At 38.8% G+C, this 19,631-nt stretch overlaps 1 protein-coding gene across 1 annotated transcript in view; it reads left to right on the top strand.

Moving 5' to 3' along the window:
• Positions 1–2,232: 2,232 nt before the first annotated feature.
• Positions 2,233–19,631, top strand: part of MTHFD2L (methylenetetrahydrofolate dehydrogenase (NADP+ dependent) 2 like) — a gene marked incomplete at its 5' end in the record, with an annotated part of 35,591 nt that continues 18,192 nt past the window's right edge. The window contains 5 exons of the mRNA XM_084285717.1: positions 2,233–2,363; positions 9,280–9,464; positions 10,042–10,164; positions 14,845–14,997; positions 15,736–15,843. Of these exons, the coding sequence (XP_084141843.1) occupies positions 2,233–2,363; positions 9,280–9,464; positions 10,042–10,164; positions 14,845–14,997; positions 15,736–15,843 (700 nt within the window). The remainder of the gene's footprint in view (positions 2,364–9,279; positions 9,465–10,041; positions 10,165–14,844; positions 14,998–15,735; positions 15,844–19,631) is intronic.

Genomic DNA, 19,631 nt, shown 5'->3' with positions numbered 1-19,631 from the left:
AGAAAGAAAGAAAGAAAGAAAGAAAGAAAGAAAGAAAGAAAGAAAGAAAGAAAGAAAGAAAGAAAGAAAGAAAGTTGTGATATTTTAGTTTTAAACTTAAATAGGATCTAAGGCCTAACTAGGCAACTATGGACAAGAAAAAAGGCTTCATCCTCTTATTACTGGGTATCGAATACCTGGTTTCGTATGTCTTTAGGGGTTGATATGAATTGCAGGAGTCCAACTGATATAAAAGATGAGTTTGCAAAGGTAGTAGATAACTTTGTTTTCCTGTTGTTGTTGGGTTTATCATCATTGAATATAAGAATATACTCGCCTGTATTCGCAAACATTCTGTAACTCATGTACTTTTGATCTAAGACAGTTTTTCAGTCACAACTGGAATAGCAAATTTTACCAAAAATACTTATCATAAAACTACTTTTCTAGTGTACTAACGAGTGAGAGAAATATTTGTTGGATATTTTGTCTGTGGAAAACTTTAACAGCAACAATTCCAAATTTTATAATCAAGTATACACTTTACACACACACACACAAATAATAATAAAAAACAATGAGTAGACAACCTTCTTCTTCCTTGACAAAAGGAAACTTTTGACAGAATTCTTGTCTCTGTAATACCAATTTTTAGTACTAATGTGACTTTTTTTCTTCAGTTCTCTGTCATGTTCTCTGTTATCCTCTTTAACTTTTCTTTCTTTTAATATATTACCTCCTCTTTATGTATATATATATATATATGTATCTATCTATCTATCTATCTATCTTTCAAGTAACCTACTTCATCATTTTCAGGATTACCTGAAAGGAAGTAAAAAGAAATACATTTTTTCCTTTCCCAGCAGCATATAAGTGTCAGTATTTTGCTTTAGAATCTAATCTAATTATGTCTTAAAGATTTGGTATCTGTTTAGGACCATAAACTTTCATGAGAATTCCTATATCCTCACATGCTAAGTTCTCTCCAAACAGGGTAGTGACAAAAAAATAATAATGGAAATAAGGGACAGTGTTTATAACTGTGTCAATGAATCTCAAGTAAGTGTGCTTTTCAAGAAAGCTTTACAATTAATGTAGTACATACATGCTAGAGGGTGTTGCTACTGTATATAAAATAAGAGATGGTAAGCTAAAGGGGAAGATTTAAATAATATACACAAGACTGGAAGAGATATGAGAGATATCTAGGATGATACCTCATTAAAAAACAGTACGTACATCTTCTGTGTAAGCACCTAAGCCATGGCCCTTATGTGAACACTTAACTGATCAAAAAATTTGCCAGTGCTATAGCAGAAACTGCCATAGTAATCTGTTGTATCATTTACACAGCGTTCCCCAGTTTCATAAAGGAATTTGCCAGCTCTCAGGTAGGCTCAGTATTGCAGGTAAGATTGCTGTTACTATTTTGGCATGCTTTGTATTTCAGATCTTGTTTAGTTTTCTTCTTCTCTTCTGGATGTAGAGAAAAATCTGCAATAAAATATGACAGAAGGCACTAGTATATGAATCGCAAGGAAGTCCATGAGACTTCCACTGGGAAAACAAGAGGACGTACCTGAGAATTATGTGGGGCATCATACTGCAACTGCCTGAAGAGACTATAATGAGGTTAGTGTCAGCCATTTTTCGCAGGTGACAGGTGATAGCATGCAAGAAAGCCTCAAATTGTGCCAGGGGAGGTTTAGATCGGATATTAAGAAGAATTTCTTCACAGACAGGCTGACTGGGCCTTGGAAGTGGCAGCCGAGGGAAGCGGTGGCATCGCCATCCCCAGAGATACTAAAGAAACGTGTGGATGTGGTGCTTAGGGACATGGTTTTATGATTCTATGGCTTAGTGGTGGCCTTGGCAGTGTTAGCTGGATGGGTGGAATCGATGACCTTAAGGTTTTTTTCCACACTAAACATTTCTGGGATCCCGTGCTTGCCTGAGCCCGCCGGGCTCGCCACGCCGCCTTTCGGCGGGAACAGCAGCTCACAGGATCCAGGCAGGGCAAAACCCAAAGGCGCCGCCCGCCCTTCGCTCCTTCTCCTGAGGAATTTTCCACCTCAAACCCCTCCTTTTTTTAATTTTCCCGGGCTGCCGCCTCGCCTCGCCCCTCAGCCTCGCTGCCCCAGTCCGAGCCATCGGCTCCTCCTCCGAGCCCGCCCCCGGCCCCGCTACTTGCCCCGTGCTCCTCCCTCCGCCGCCGGGCTGCGGCTGCGCTTCGTGGGCGGTGGGAGGCAAATGGCGGCCGCCGCCTTCTCCTCCTCCTTCACCGTCTCGCTGCGCCCCTGCTTGGCTCCCCTGAGGAGATGGCGAGCCCTGTCCTGCCCGGCGCCCCGCAGCGCCAGCGGCTCCCCCCGCAGCGCCGCCAGGTACGGGGCGGCTTCGCCTTCCACGCCCCCGCCGCGGGGTGGGGGCTCCACAAAATGGCCCCCCCTCAGGTGTGGGGCGGCGACACAAAATGGCCCCCCCCCCCGGCTGCTCCCCGGGGGTCCGGGCGGTGATCTGGGCGGGAGAGCCCTGGCGGCTTGGCCTTCCTTCCCCCTGCTGGCAGAAATCGGCCTTTTCAGGATTATTCTGCTCCCGGGACCTGCAGTTGTGTCTCGATTGTTTTACGCAGAATTAGCTTGTACTGATTTTTTGGCGTCTGTCAGGTTGTATAGCGATATTAATGGATGCTGGAGAATTTCTCTCTGAAGAGAGAAAATGCGGTGGTGGGGGTCCATGTTTTTGCATCTCTGCCCTCAGAAGGGCAGGCAGCTGCTCTCTTCTGGATGAGTATGAAGAAAAAAATGGGGGAAAGAAACAAAAAGCGGTGTCTGTGTATCCCACATAGCACTGCAGTGTTTGTTGAAAGCTTTGTAGCCTTTGTTTTCAAACATGAAAAGCTTGGTAAGCAATACCGTGACAACCGCATTAAGTGTCTTCACCTTCTAGGCATTGTGTATGTCTTGTTGGTGCATGTGATTCTGCTGTTTTTCTGCACAAATGTCTGTGTTTCTGGAATAACACATACCTACTTGTGTTCTTTGTTGGCAGTAACTGTTTTTTCCATTTCAGGAAAAAGTAGATGCTCCTATGATAGTGCTTTTACTGAGGTTTTCATTGGGAATTATGGTGTATATAGAGTTGAGAAGATCCCGTTGTGAAGTCTCATATGATTTTGGATTTGCGGTGTGTATGTGGATCTAAAAGAGTAGCTGGTATCTTGGTGTAATGTTTTGCAAGTCACAAGAAAGACTCATTATGTGAATTGTTTTAACTTCATGCAAGCTTCAGAGTAAGAGCATCCACGAGCAGGCGTGATGATAGTGGAGCAGGGAGCACAAACATGCTTACTCACTGACTTCCCACTCTGTCAAGTTTTCTGTGTGGATATATTTAAAACAATAATTCAGTTGTTTTGAGTGCTTTGGTTAATTTGTTGTAGTGTATAACCTTTCTGTATACCTGATGCCTTTCTTGGTGTGATTCTTAAGTAATATTTCCATCGAAGGAGTTAACCTAGATTCTCAATCTGCTTAAGCATCAACATGGTACAATGTTTGCTATTTCTCAATTTGACAGCCGTGAGCATTTTTCCTTGAGCAGATGTATATACTGTCTTATTAATGTGGAAATAGGTGTGGTGTTTTTGTTTTAATCTCTTTTTCTCCCTATTTTTAAGACTAGCAGAGGAAATAATTTTTTTTTCAGAACTCGCCACTGCATTTTTTCCATATGTTGTTAGGGTAATACTTAAAAATCCTTAATGTTCTAACACCCATGCGTTCACAAGGTTTAGACACAAGTCCCTCAATAAATCTGGTGTTTGTTGGCTTTATTTGGCCCATATGTTGAATTGTCACCAAATATTTTCCTTGTTTGGCTATGCTAATAGACAAATATGCATCTCATTAGTATTAATTGCAAGTTATTTTTGTGTGGCTTCTTATAGTTGAGACAATGCAAAATTGTTTTTTAGATCATTTCTTTGTGTCTCTTTTTTTTCCCCACTGAATGTTATTCTAGGTGCAGCCTTGTTTTCCCCCCAGGATATAGTACAGAAAGGAGTAATGCGAAAACCTGATCGGATCTGTAGTGGTTGAAAGTCATTCTGACTTTTATCTAAAACAGAAGGCTTTATTTGCTTTTGCAAGTTAGCATGAAATGCATTAATCTTGGCAAACTAACTCAGCATATGTTAAACACCACCAGTGCTAACTGCCTGTGTGTACAAATGCATGTTAAAGCATCAAGCATGCGTATTTGCAGAGAAGGTTCAAATGTCTTTGTTTTGGATGGTCAGTTCTCAGGCTGAGGAAGTGATTACTGCTGGAGATGTCAACCTTTTATTCTTTTAATAGCTAATCAATTTCTTTTTTTTTTTTTATACCAGGTCTCTTTACTTTTTTTTTTTTTTTTTTTTTTTTCCAGAAAGGTTTTTATTTAATTTAAACCACACTTCTGTTAGACAACAGGTAACTTGTACTTCCACAGCATCCTGAATTTGTTCGGAATTCTAAATGAAATTCTGGACCCAACAGAAAATAATAATGAAGGAAAGTAGTAAATACTGCTGTCCCTGTAGAAAGTAAAAGTAAAATGGGTACTTTTCTTATCTGATGTGTCAAGCTTAGTTCAAGTAACAGAAGCTGAAGTTTAACTGAGCACAAGGTGTAAAAATAAGTAATTCATTCCAGGAGTTTAAATCATTAAAATATTTGATAAGAAGAGCAATATATTGGCTTTCTACAAGATGATCAGTTAAGATAATATATTATAAGTACTGAAGTAATTCATTTTAGGACCTCTCTAGATGACCTTCATTTGAACTAACTATTAAAGTACCGAGATTTCAGCTTGTATAACTGAAATACATGTATGCATGGTTAAGTGTGAACACCAAGTACTGGGATTTCTTAATTGCATTTAATCAAGTAGACTTGCAGAACAGTAACACAACTCAATACCTGCTGATTGTGCCATACTTAACTTTGGGAAGGAAAAATACAATCTTTATATTCTAAGTAATGTAATGGTTATTTTACACTTGTTTCATTTGTATTTAGATTTGTAAAACCTACAATTTAGGTGCTGGCTGAGATAGGGCAAAGCTTCTGCTTCTTGCAAGATGGTCCTGAAGGAAGATTAGAAAAGGGGTTATGTTTGCTGTATGTGATGGTGACATAAGCTTTCAAATCTACTACACAACCTTTGCAAGGGAACTTTTCTAAGAAATATTGAACATTTCAACCCAAGTGATGGTTGTTGCAGTAGCAATATTTACAGGTTGGTTCCAGAGACTCTGTTTTTGGTGGAATCTGGTGGGCATGTGGAAAGCTTTCAATAGCCTGGGCCTTGTGGCAACAGGGATGCTGAGTTTTGGAACCATTATCAAGCTACTGTGCTTTGATCTGTTGAAAAAAAGGATTGTACTGAGATTAGTAAATCGTGCATGGTTGAGCCTGTGTGGTTAGAGCCAGGCTTGTGATCACCAGCCATGAGTGAATGGTGGTGGGGGGAAGCTTTCCAGCTTGCTACAAATAATAATAAGATTTAGAGAGATCCGCACAAAAAAAAAAAGCTTTTGTTCTTCTTCTCTTCCCTTTTTTTTTTTTTTTTTGGGGGAGAGAACAATGCATCTGAAACTTCACAGGCTATTTATCTATAATTCTGTAAGATACTGACCTTTCACAAATTATTTAGTGATTTCAGTTGCTGTGTGGTTCACAGTCAGCCTCCAAAGCAAAGGCTCACAGTTTTAGCTGAGTATTTTCCTATACATCATTTTTAGTGAGATTATCCTTGAGACCTGGAGTCACTTCCATAAGAGCATAAATGCGTACGTACTTATTAGCATCTCACTCCCCAGCACCTTTAAGTTATGGGTATGGCAAACAGAGCTACACTGTCAAGTGATAAGTTTTCTTTTACATCTTGGAAGTATCCACGTGGCTATGGGAATGTCAAAAGAGGATAGCTCATTGGAAGTAGGGCCATCCCACACCTTCATGCCATGTTCTGGTTTTGTTTTTTAATTCTGTGTTTGTCAATTAACACGGGATCATTTTGATTTCCTATCATCTGGGGTGCCCCAGAGTATCCATTTTTTTTTAGAGTAGTTTTAGCCTGAAGCTATTTGTTCAGTCAAGTTTTTATCTTTTATAATTGGCTTTCACTTAGGCTTGTAAAATTGGCTTTATGCTGTATTGAGAAAGATGCAAGTATCATGGAGTGTAATCAGTGCACCTCCTGTCTATGACATGTTGTGTACGTTTTGTCCTAGCTTATAGTGTGTGTATGGGGAGGGGATGATTGTTTTCTTGTGTGTGTGTATTGTGGTATTTTGTTTTCTTTTTTTTAGCACTGTGGTTCTGTTCATTTGCTTTTGATTTTTTGGTCCTTGGATGACTGAGAAGCTTGAATGCAGTGGGGTGAGTATGGTCAGATTTACATGAGATCCTCAAAACTTAATGAGTATGTGGTTAGTCTTTTGGGGAAGAGGCATGCACTTAAAATTGGCTGCTTAAGGATTAGGAGAACTAATATTTTGGCAATGCATTTAGAGTACAAATGAAATATGATGTGGCTTTTCTATCTGCTGGCATTAAAAAATTGTGTCATTAAATATACATTTGTATCATTAAATATGTATTTTGTTAAATTTTTGTATAATTAAATATATGTGCCATTGCTACGTAGTTGAGCATTAATTATTTATTTGGCATAACGAGTACATGGAATCAAGTGTCTTGTGCCAAAGGCGTGTATAGCCAAAGCATAAATCATGCAGGTGAGAGAAGTATGGAAATGAGAACATAAAGAGGAGGCCGTACAGGGGGAAAAAAAAATAAAACCACATGTTGATTTTTTTTTTAATTTAAAAATTAATCCAAGTTAAACAGTGCTGAAGGTTATATTGGGAAGTAGTTAAAGCTGGAGTGAAATTGAAGGAAACAAGATGTTCATGTATTGTGCCCTAAGTTGGTTTGCTTAATGGGCTGAATGGTTGGATAGTTTGGTTTCAGCAGGGTGATTTTGTTTTTTGCTTTTTGTTTTTTTCCTTAATTACTAGGCACTGTGATTTATTTATTTGTTATTATTTTTAATTCTCTTCCATGTTGGTGCCATAATTCTATTGGGGACATTTATAATATGTCAAATGTAATCATGTTGAATTTATGCGTTCATTTCCAAGCAGGGTTTATGGTCTGTGTGTGTGTACCTGTAAAGCCTTTCATTTCCAAGGAACAAGCTCGAGCTTATTTTCAGCTCGGTAAGATCAAGTCTGTCTTCTCACTGGTAACTCCGCATCTGTAGTTCTGTTTCCAGGAACTAGGTGTTACCTCGCTGCATTTTCACAGTCAGAAAAGCTGTTGCTGTCATAATATCGGATAGTTGTGCCAAGGAAGCTTAACTGTAGGTCTATATTGTGTTAGGAGTTGTTGAGTTTCTGTGAGGAAGCAAGAGGCTCAAACAGTGTAGATAAAAGCTTCAGCAGTGTGGAAATGTCACGCACAGTATGCAAGGTGAGCAGCACCTCTGCTGACAGTAAGCACACAGGTGTGAACGTGGAGAAGACTCGAGAGAGCAGGAGAATAAGCAAGGTAGGATCAAGCTGGCATTTGGGGGATCCCAATAAAGCAGGCCTTAAAGAAGAGCAGTTTTGGTAGAAATGCACTTGATCTTTGAGCAGCCAGCCACTGAGGAGAGCACAGGAAGTTGATGAAAGAAATTGGTAAAGCTTTTAAAGGCTAAGTTTGAATTTTGTTGTCACCAGTATCACTCGAGGGCGAGGGTTGGACTTGTCAGTCAAATTTCTTACTTAATGTCACCCTCTGCTACCCACGATCTACCTTGTGTTCCACTTGAAATAAATGTTATTTTAAAATACGTTTCAACAATTGTCATCTTATTGCTCAAAAATTGTCATATTGTTTGAAGGGAATGAGTTGTAGGAGAAAATAGAGTTGGCTACTATTATTTCTGGCCCAGAAAAATGTGTGTTCAGATATTCTGTTCTTCTTTGTAGCTGAGTCCTCATAGCACTGTTGTTCAGTGGTCTGAAATGTAGACAGGATTTCCTCAGCTGTCAGTCAGATAGAGAAGTGAAGTTTAGGTGACTTCTTTTATATAAAGCCTTAGCCTGGTATTTTGGTGTTTTGGGGAATTTCTTCCTGCCCAGTTTATTTAACTTCACACCCTTCTGCTTTTAGCTTCTTGGGTTATTAAGGTTTACCAAGAATGGCAGAAGGCGCACAAATCTCTGGAAGAAGTGAAATGGAGCTTCATCTTCTTGGCTGCTTAAAAGTATGATATCAAATTGTATAGCATACCCTGTTTCTGAGTCAGCAATACCACAATTTCTTGCCCTCTGGCTTTCCCTCTGTTCCTGCTTCTTCTTTCCTTCCCCTGCCAAGCAGTAAAGTTGATTTATAAAGGTTGGCTTATTTCATTAAAAAGTTAATATCATAGTACCTGAAAGTGATGCATACTGAAGGCTTATTTCTTGCAGGTTGGAGGGGTGCATTTGGAGGGTTCCACATCCTTGGTTGGGGTCATGATCACTGCAGTGATGCAGGGAATGATGCTGAGGGGGGCTGGAGTCAGTTGGAAGCACAAGACACTTGAGTTTTCCTCTGCCTTTGCTACGAAGGCAGGGCAATGGTGGTGGGCGCTTCCCAGGAGGAGGATGCTTGTCTGTTGTAGTGCTGGTTGAGGTTAAGAGCAAGATTTTGGGAAGGACGGGAACACGAAAACAGAGGGTGTAAGAGCAGCTCTTGACTTAATCAGTGTAGTTGTTTCTCAGCTTTCTTAAAATTAGCTTAGATACGTTATAATCAAGCTTTGGACAGAATCCCACGTCACATATATTGTTTGAAGTAAGTTTGGAGAGTGAGTACAAAAATTCCTTAAGACAGAAACAACTTTGTGGTGTAAGGCTGTTCTTGTGTCCTGTTCCCAAGCACAGGAATCGATAGCTACTAAACCAGATTGGCTATGTGTGCTGGGACGGTGGGGTGTGAGGCAGAAGGCAGGTGAAGCTTCTCTTTTGTATGTACTGGTGGCACTTAAATGCTTTTCAAATAAGATCATATGAAGAAATAAAAAATCCCTTTAAATAACTGTTTTTTTTTCACAGGTGGATTTGTACTGCATTAGTATTTTTTCAAATAATATTTGGAATGTTACTGAATTGGCTAGTCCAAGGACTTGCAAGTGTTTAACACAGTAGATTACACACTTAAGTGTCTTGTTCATGCAATTTTTTAGATGTAAATGTTGTGTGCCTTTTTGTCTTTATAGCGATGAAGCAACCGTTATCTCAGGGACAAAGCTTGCTAAAGAAGTCTTGAAGGAAGTTCAAAGGGATGTGGAATCGTGGATATCCTCTGGAAACAAGAGGCCTCATCTCACTGTTGTATTAGTAGGAGACAATCCAGCTAGCCATATATATGTCAGAAACAAGGTAAAAGCAGCTACAGCTGTAGGTATGTACAATATAATATAAATGTTATTGTAGCAAGGGCAAGATACAGTGCTTTAAATATATATATAAACATATATATCTAGAAGTAGCAGAGTGATCTCCTCTGTATCTTTACTTGATTTTACTCAAGTAAATCCCTGGTCCTGGAATAAGGACCAGTCAGTACAGCATCTCACTTCCAAGTGGAAGTAGCTTAAACAGAAAACTTCAACTTTATTGCTCACCATGGAGCTGCAATCTTGTGAAGTAACTTGAAAAATCTGAATTTTGTCTCATAGTAGCAGAACGGTCATGTTACCGGTATTAAAACTTACTTATTTTTATTTTTTTAACTTCTGAAGCTACTTCGTCAAGCTACTGATTTATTTTATTTTTTTTTTGCATGGTTCATCATGAGATTGCACTTGACACCTAGAAATACAGCATTAAAGCCCATAGAATTCAAGTGGGATTTTTTTTGGAAGTACTGCATGATTATTGAAGATGTTTGTCAAGTATCAGGCAGGTTGATAGACAAAATGAGTAAGCTCTGTGTACATAAATTTACTGATTACAAATATGTTTCTGTTTTTTATCAGGCATTTCTAGTGAGATCGTACTAAGGCCTGAAGATGTTTCTCAGGAAGAACTGTTAGATATGACTTTGAAACTCAACAAGGATCCATCGGTTAGTGGTGTATTAGTTCAGCTACCTCTCCCGGGTAAGTGATCTCTTATCCCATCCCTCTAATACAGTCAGCATGAGAGAAAAATGTTTAACACCTTTTGCTGTGGCAAGTCTGTCTCAGTGATATAAGAAACTCCTCAAAACAGGACACATATAATGAAGGACTAAATGAAGAGATTATAGAAATATGTTTGTTGTACACAGAACAACCCTGCCCATTTTATCTATTTGACTTCTCTGGTTTTATTTTCTTCTTAACATGTTGCACTGCTTTTCCTTGAACTCCAAGACTTTTGCCACAGACCTTTGCTCTTCATTCCCTACCTTCTGCCAAGTTATGATACTTAGCAGACAATGCTACAGCCTTTTTCACAGTAGTTGCAATTTTTGCCTGTTCTGTGCTTTCCCCAGTGTTCCAGGTGAGCTCTGTGTTAAGGACCTAAAAGCCTCTATAATATTCTAGCTGATTTACTTACCCCTTTGCAGTCTATACTAAAAACTCACCTGGCTGATCCATACAAATGAGTTGTCAGTAGCTGGCAAGATGGTCCTTAGACAGAGGTAAACTTTGCAGATTTTCTCACAAACCTACCTAAATCAACGTATTTAAACTAGTGTAAACATTCTTGTGGAGATGTGCCTGAATTACTAGAGTTACTGTAATAAACTGGCATGTTGAGTTTGCCCCACATCGGTATTTCCAGTTGTTGTCTTTTATCACATATTTAGAATGTAGGCTATGAAGTGTAGAAGTGGTCTTTTTGGGGGATTTATAGATGCAAGTTCCTAGCACAAGGTGGGACCTGATGTGTGTTAGTGTTTGTAAACAAAACTGGTGATCATGAAGTGGAAGATCAGTTTTTAGGTAAGCTCTTTGTTTCCCCTTTTGTAGTCTTGGTTTTTGCTTTCAGGCAGTTCTTACAGTCTTAATTGTGTATCCCCAAAACATCAACAGGACAGGTGGTATATTTATGGAGGAGGAGAAAGATGTGCTTTGTTCACGTTGATAATAGACTAATTAGAATGAACACTGATTTATGTACTTATTCTTGCACTTCATATTATATGAAAACTACCTAATGGTTGTGCCCAAATTTGCCACCTGCTGGAATAAGTTGGCCACGAGGTGGAAGTATAACACCAGTAAGGAGAAGGAGGTCTTGGATATAAAGAACTATGGGAGCTGGCTGAAAGTGGTGGGTTTGCTTAGAACAAAGATCTCTGTCTGTAAAAAGAGATCAGGGCAGACAGGTTATTTAACAAGAACTTATACAAGAGATTCAGCACTGACAGCTGAGGGATGGAAAACTTCTGCAATGTGTGTAACGTAGGAGAGAGTCACCCTCCAGACTCCCGATCTGTGGCGGCATTCCCCAGAAGAGGGAGGTGTTGTGTGTCACATCTTTTTTGTGCTGATCCTACATAAAATAGTTGGGTACTGCTGGCAGAAACACTTGCTATCAGATGGATCAGGACATGCAATAGGCTTTTAAGCAGTCTGCCTTCGTTGTACAGAGTGATACATAATTCAACAAGGGACTGAAGCCTTAGTGATTTTTCAAATATTCAACAGGTTTAAAAGAAACAATCTGAACATGACTCTAGTTGTGTCAATTCATGTGTCTATTGCTAGTACCTTTAAATGTTTTAAGGTCACAAATAACTGGGTTAACATCCCCTTCAAGAACTACAGTATGTCTGTCACAGTAACTATGTTAAGACTAAATAGTTTTCATTTAACCTCTAGAACTTGCTAATTTGAAGCCTGGCTGTTGCCTACCGTAGTAAAAACCTTGGAGTAATTTAATTAACAGCAGAACCTTTCCAAAACCACTTTGTCCATGTAGATATACAGTAAAGGTACATATCTAATCCATCATGAACTGAAAACGTTCAGGGAATTCTTTTTATAATGGATGTAGCTTGGAGTGCTGAATTATTACTTGATATTATTTATTAACTGCTAAATATCACGCTCTGGCAAGGGAACATTAGAGAGAAGGGCAGAAAAGTTATTTACCTCCAATTTTCCAAAGTCCTTTCAACTTGTACTGTAATGGAAGGATACAAAGCCCAGAAGTTGTGAAAACTTGATCAGTAGTGGCTGCTTACCCCACAGTTGGGATGGCTGTGTGGTTTTGGGTACTTATTTATTTTTTCAATAAACCGCACACAGGTGTGGCTTTTGATCAACATTGGGATAAAAATAGAAGCAGAGAATAGCTTTGTTCTCTTTGACTTTTGTGAGATGGAGCAACTTAACTTTGAGGATTATCATCTTTGCCTGAGGAAAACTTCCTTTCTGTGCACCTTTTGAGTGCATTGCTTCTGATATGGTAATGGTTTCGTGGAGAGTTTCCTTATCTCTTCCCTTGCCTGGAAGATGGCTGTGACATGTTAGATGCTTGTCTGAGATAAAACTAAGAAAACGTCAATTTTTTTGCATTCTAAGCAGCAACGAGGTGTGGGACAAATTGGGATAAACATCACATCCTTCTGTTGTGAAGGACAGTGCCAGCCAAAGAGCAACCTGCTTCCATGGAGCCAAGCACTAAAATCATAGCAAGGGCCCCATACAGCTTCTCAAGAAGATTGCCAAGGAGCTCGTCGCTGCCACTGAACTGCTTCTTCTTTGCTTCCAGTCCGTGTTTCTTGATCCACGTGGCATATTTTAGAATCTCTTTTGTTCCATTGTTATCACTTCCATCAGTCCTCTCTTTTGAAAACCAGTCTTAATTTTTAGTATGTCTGCATTGGAGGCACGCGTTATTTGTTGTGTAAATAAGAGCTTGGAATGACAGCAAGGAGGTTTGGGTGAACCTCAGCTGAAAGAAGGCTAAGCGTGTTCTGTGAGACTGGCACTAACACACTGAAGAAATGACTTTGCTCCTCTGGAGCAAGAAGGGGGGGGGGGGGGAAATACTGTAGCCCTGTGGAAATAAACCAGGAAGAATATCTTGTGGCAAGTAAAAGCTACACACTAGGTAGTTACTACATATACAATTGCAGCTGTTGTTTCTTGTTGGAGGAACATAGGGGATGATGATGATGATCAAGCTGGCATTCTATAAGCATCTCTGATGAGGCCAGGAAGGTGTCCGCATCTTTGTTTCTCAGGCCCATGCCAGCTGATTTGTTTCTAGCTATACAGTTGTACTTCTTTCCAGTACATTGTGCCCTTTTTCTGAAATTCCATAAATCAATTCTTAGTGGAAAAAATGCACATGAAACAGACTTCTCTGCCTCTTACATGAAATTGACTTTTTGCCTGTCTGTTTCAGGGAATCTAAAGACAGACAGGAAAGACATTGCTCTATGTACTTAACACCTTAATTTCCACAGGCCCGTATCAGTAGGATACAGAAGGAATTCTCCATTTTCCCAAGGGATAAATTTCCAATCTCAAATCATAATAGTAAAACCTGTTAAGCGTGGTCTGATTTAACTCTAAGGTGTCTTTTGTTTGTTTTAATTGGAAAGCTTTTAACATGAGCTTAACACATTTTAAGTTCCTTAGTATGCATGATATATTTTAATTAGCTTGTTTCTTTTCATGCAAAATAAGACAACACATGAATAGAGCAGGGTGACCACTGAATACCATAAAGATGTCTATAAAACACTGTTATTGGAAACATCTCAATTTCATGATCAACGCTCATTTTCCCTTTATTGGGCTTTTTTAAACATCCTGTTATGTACCCCGAATTGGCCTTTGGGATGTGTCACCTCCTAACAGCAGAGTTCAGTTAGGGATCTAGCCTAGAATGGGCATTCCATCCTTACAGAAGAGATGCAAAAAATAGTTCTGAGATGGTACTAAAGCTTGAGCGTAGTTCTGGAAAATGTTAAATATATTTTTTAAATGTCCTTTCTGGGTCAGATTGGAGACATGCTTTATAGAGCTGTTCCTCTAGTGTCCTAATGTATGTAACTTTTACATTTGGTTTTGTAACTTCTCAGAGTTGGAACTGGCTAACACATATCTTTATAATTATTACTATCAATGTTTATGTATTGTAAGCTTTAAGCAGCTGCAGACTTATCCTGTGTTGCTAGCATGTATGAAAAATGCTTATAATGAATAGTTATAGATAATAAGTTATGTGCAGGTATCTTCATTTCAACTGTATTTAATGTTTGGAGCTCCGTGCTATCAAACATTTTTTTTCATTCTTAGTTTTCCAGAGAAAAGGCCTATCTTCACCCCCAAATTGGCAAATTCTTTAAAGCAATTGTAATGTTATAAAATTGAAACTGAAGATAAGACCTGTAAAAATCGTTTGAGATTACCATTTACTTACATTTGATTAAAACTTAGTTAATATATCTTGTGGTCTGTTAGAGAGTGATGAGAATATGCACAAAATGATTTTCCTCCTATGATTTTTTGAGCCAAATTATGATTAATGCTTCTAGATTGTAGAAGAGGCTCAAGCGTTGTGCCTAAACTCTTCAATAAAGCCATCATTGGTAGCTGAGTATCAGTCTTAAAGTTTGACCAAATCTTTTGTGTTAGCTGTGTTGTTCACTGACTCATTGATCATTGAATTTCCAGTAGATGACAAGGAGGGTTGAGGTTCTAACTTTCGTCATTGAGGGGGAGATAATTATTTTAGCTAGATGGAACTTTGTTTCTCAGTGTAATGATTCAGGTAGGACTGATGACCCCTGACAAGTGAAAGAAATGTAATTTGAAAGCAATGTTTCCCAGACCATATAGATGAGCGAACAGTTTGTAATGCTATCGCACCCGAAAAGGATGTGGATGGATTTCATATTATTAATATTGGACGTCTGTGTCTTGATCAGCCTTCGATAATACCTGCAACTGCTGCTGCCGTGTGGGAAATAATAAAGCGGACAGGTAAGAAACTGAACAATATTGAAACTTTTATATAAGAAGCAGAAAATGAATGAAGTCAGGTGTAAATGAGAAGGTGTGGGCTATCCTAATGTTTTGCACTCATTGAAGAACAGTGTTTAGGGGATTAATCTAAAAAATAAGGAGGTGCCAAAGATAATGAGATCTTTATTTTTATTTTTTACCAGTATTGTAATTATTAATTAAGTGTAGGTGGTGGTTCATGTGAAATACTCAAAGCATCTTTTTTACTTCCTTTCTGCTTGCTAGTGTTGCAAGGAACTTAAAGAATATTACTTAACTTTGTGATTAATTATAAAATACAAGATATCCATTTGTAATTTCTTGTGGGGCAAGGTGGGGGGGGAGAACAACAGAAATGAGAACATGTAATTGGTCACTAGAAGGGGAAAGGATAGTTATAATATGACATCATTTTAATGTGTAACTATAGATGCTCCTATTGACTGATGTACGAGCTTCTGCTTCACTTTGTGGTCAGAGAACAGAAATTACGTCCCTCTGAAGGGAGGTTTAGGTGACCTGAATTAGTTGCCAGTTCTGTTTCAACTCTGAAAGTCAAAACTTGTTTTGTGGCTTCAACATTGTGGGTTTCCAAGTTGTATTGGTATCAGCATTCTGCAACAGCAAATAATTATATATTGGGCATTGAGAAGGGGTTTATCTCAAAATAGCAAAATAAAATCTTGTGCTCTGTTTTGTTCTGTGTTTTCTTTGAAGGAATCCAAACATTTGGAAAAAATGTTGTTGTAGCTGGAAGATCTAAGAATGTTGGAATGCCAATTTCAATGCTTTTACATACTGATGGAGAGCATGAAAGACCTGGTGGTAAGACGGTCAATGTTGTCAAGTATTTTAATGCTTTAACTTGCAAAATCATTAAAATTAAGCTAGCCTGAGGATTTGGATAAAAAGAGAGAGCTTCTGTGTATTGTGTGGTAGTTGCAACTGGAGCAAGGAAGTTAATTTGCTGATATATTTTCTGATCATTTCTCAGGAGAGAAGGTTAGTTTCTGGACTGAACATTTTCTGGTGTTACGTCATCACTTTCCTAATCTTTTGAAACAGCTTCCATTTAAATTAAGGATCATTTCCCAACTTAAATGATTCTGTGAATGGGACCTGGAGCAACCTGACTTAGTGAAAGGTGTCCCTGCTTATGGCAGGGGAGTTGGAACTAGATGATATTTAAAGGTCCCTTCCAACCCAAACCAATCTGTAATTCTAAATAGCTAGCACCAAACATTAAGGATAGTACCTGACAGCCTAGCCTTAGAGCTACAGCAGTTTGTATGATGTTTATACTAAGTACAATAGCTTATAAGCCTTATCTTCACACTTATATAATGCTGATTTCAAGTTTTTCCATACATAAATAAAAGCATTAAATGTAATGTTTGTGTTGTGCTATGCTGGTTAGGCTGTGATTATGAGAACACTAATTACCAATGAAGTAGCTTTTCAGTGTAAGCTTTATGATACTATTTGTTGGTTTGGGGGATTTATTTTTTTCTGCAGTGCAGTTCGTATCCCCTTGGAAATCATAGGCTGTAAGGGAAATGTTTTTGAGTAATTTTAATTATAGAAGCATGTATGTGCTGCTGTAACTATGTTGTAGGAAACAACAACAGTATTGTATGTAGTGTTTATTTTTGCAAGTTCATTTTGATGTTAGAAACTGCCGCAATGGTGTGCGCAAAGGAGGTAAACGTGGATGTTTAATCCCAGGCAAATTTAATAGGAGTGGAATGAAATCTGTTATTAATATAATGAAACGCTAAAAGCTTCTTACTAATCATAGAGTTGGTTTTTCCATTCAGCCTCTGTGGGAAAGTTGCTATTTGAAACTTCTCGGAGTGTTTGAATTGTAATTACTATTGGTGTGTAATTCTGGTCTCATCCCCATTCCTGTGAAAATTAGTAGGATTTTTGCCATTTACTGCAAATACTGGGTTCCGTGTAGTACTGGCAATGCTTTGCAGTGATCCAGCATTGAAGTTGGTAAGAGGCTTTCTTTGGTGCAGATGTACATTGTAACCTACTCCTATGTTTCTCAGTGGGAAATGGAGAGGTTTAGCAACCTGTGGTTCTTTCAGCAACTTATTCTAAAACCCTAAGCAGTGGTGCGTAAGTTTTTATGCTGTAAATAGTGTTTTGTAGTTGTCATCTTTTGAGTTAGTTGGGTCCATGTCTGAATTTTCTTATATTCTGGGACTGTAGCTGTACCTATAGCTGTACCAGCTGTACTGGCCAACAGTGTGACTTGCTCTTGGGAGCTAGTCTGTGAGCCTGCTGGCCTATGAATGAGCTTTGTTCTGCTGCAAGGTAGCCTGCCTAGGCTCTCATTTCTGGCATAATGCACACATACTTCACCAGTAGTGCCATTTGCTGGGGTTGTCATTTATGCTATGCATGTCAAGTGTGCTGTGTGTGGACAGAAAAACATTCAAATATACCTTTCTGTACCCTGGAATCTAGATGTGAGAGGAGTTAACTTGTTATTGTTACCTATTAACCTTATCTTTGCTTATTCTGAAGAAGTGGATGCCTTTATAAGGCAGTCCTTCTTGTTTTCCAACCTGCAGAGCAGTAGTATACAGTGTAAGGCATCTGACAATAAGAAAATAAAAACATCTGTTGTCCTTGCACACTGAACAAGCACTAAACACGTATTGGTTGTGTACATGCTAATAAATCCTTTCCAAGCTGAGAGTACAGTTTGCACTCCAGACGTGGAGTGGGCTACCTTTGAAGATCTGGTTGGTGTTCTGCAGTTAACTATCTTGTCCCGCTTGGAGCAAAAGCCTGGCTGGGTGTGGAGGGGAAGGCAGGCTAGACAGCGGTTTCAGCTCTACCACAGTGGTTATCACAACTGAGGGACGTATTGTGACAGAGGAGAAGCCGAAGTCAGTTGAGATAAACTGAGACAAGCAGTGAAAGAGAATGAATAAAGCTAATGGTGCCTGAAATGGGGGAGGTGGATCTAAAGTCCAGATCGGAAATGTGAATGTAATAAAAGTAATAGCTGAAGTGGAATTATCCTTTTCACCTGTGTTTTAGCAGCTGGTAGCAGGTCAAGATGTACGTGTTAGAGATACAAAACCAGGTAGCTTTAGCAAGCATGCAGTTTCTAGATGAAATGTTTTGAACATGAAAATGACTTGTAAAATCGCAGATTTTTATTATTGAACAGTGGCAGGCTTTCCTCTATGTGCACATTTAGAATGGTTTAAGCTCGTTAAGACAAATTAAGTGGAAGCTTTTTTCTTTTTCTTTCTGACTTTCTGTTGATGACGTTAGAGCCCAGAAAAGACATTGCAAGTGCTGACAAAACACGTTCAGGTTATCAGTCAGGATAGGGTTTTCACAGCAGCTGGTACTGACTTCGTGAAGTAAGTGTGGTTGAAAAGTGATGCCAGGTGTATGGATAGGTTTTTAGGTTTGTTTTGGTGTATTTTTGTTTGGTTTTGTTTTTTGGTAGTAGGTTTCCAATTCTTCAGAAGCAGAACTGGAAAGCTGGGGTCTGTCTTCATCTGTGACATGTAGAAACTGTAACGTCCTGCAGGTGGCGATAACTGATCATGTAGGAAAACTATCTAAATTTACAGAGCAATTTGTGTTCTTCATAGACAGGTCAAGAGACTTTACATTATAAGCTAGGGAATTAGCTTCGCAGTATCATGCTAAACCTTTTTTCCTAAATATCTTCCTCTGTCTTCTTTCAGCACAAGTAACAGTGTAAAAGTAACTTTCTGTTTTGGTCTGATCTCAAATGGAAAATCTACCCTTTTGGAGGTGTCTGTAAGCTTCTGGGCTTACCCCTCTGGAAGGTGGGGTTGGCTTTTTATTTATTTATTTATTTTGTTGGGAGTAATTGCTTGGTTTCAGGAGCTGACTACAGACATGCATTTCAAAATTATTGACAGGAAATGATTTTAATTCTTAAAAGCTGTGAATATTCATAACTTTGGATCTAATCCATTGTTTTCTCTCATCCTGCTTGCTGAATATAGTACAAGAAGTAAAAATAACCTTACTATATATGTGGCTTTTGAAGTAATGATTGTAGTTCCAGGTAGAACATCTTTCTTATCCTTACCTGAACATTTGATAACAGAATATTACTGTTCTATTCAAACTTTTCTTTCCAGAATCCAGTGTTAAGGATGGCTTCCATGTGTGAAGGATCACCCTTCATAGAACAATTCCTAGAGAAGGGATGTGTGTCTCACCAAAGGACAGACGTGAATCTCCTCCAGCAGGCAGCATTTTGTTTCAAATTTGTTTTAGAATGAGTCCTCCAAAGGAGGAAAACTATAACTGTCTCTACAGTCTGTACGTGACTCAAGAATGTGTGAGACCTCCATAAAAACAAATCAGTAATTGGAGAGATGATGCTTTAGATTAGCAAAATCAAAAGTAACAATGAATAATTCTTTTGTCATGTTCCCTTTTTTTCTTTTTTTCTTTTTTTACTATTATTAGTTACCCTTTGGATCAATAAGTGACTTTGGAGAGAGGGAAAATAGAAGGAATCTAGACATGCAAGCTTTATGTACTGTTTGGGGCCTTTCTATCACAAGAAAGGCTAGCAGTGCAGAGATGTTCTTAAGACG

Source organism: Netta rufina (assembly GCF_964035555.1).
Source record: "Netta rufina genome assembly, chromosome: 4".
In the NCBI taxonomy this organism is placed as follows: Eukaryota; Metazoa; Chordata; class Aves; order Anseriformes; family Anatidae; genus Netta; species Netta rufina.
This window is presented reverse-complemented; position numbering and strand designations above follow the sequence as displayed.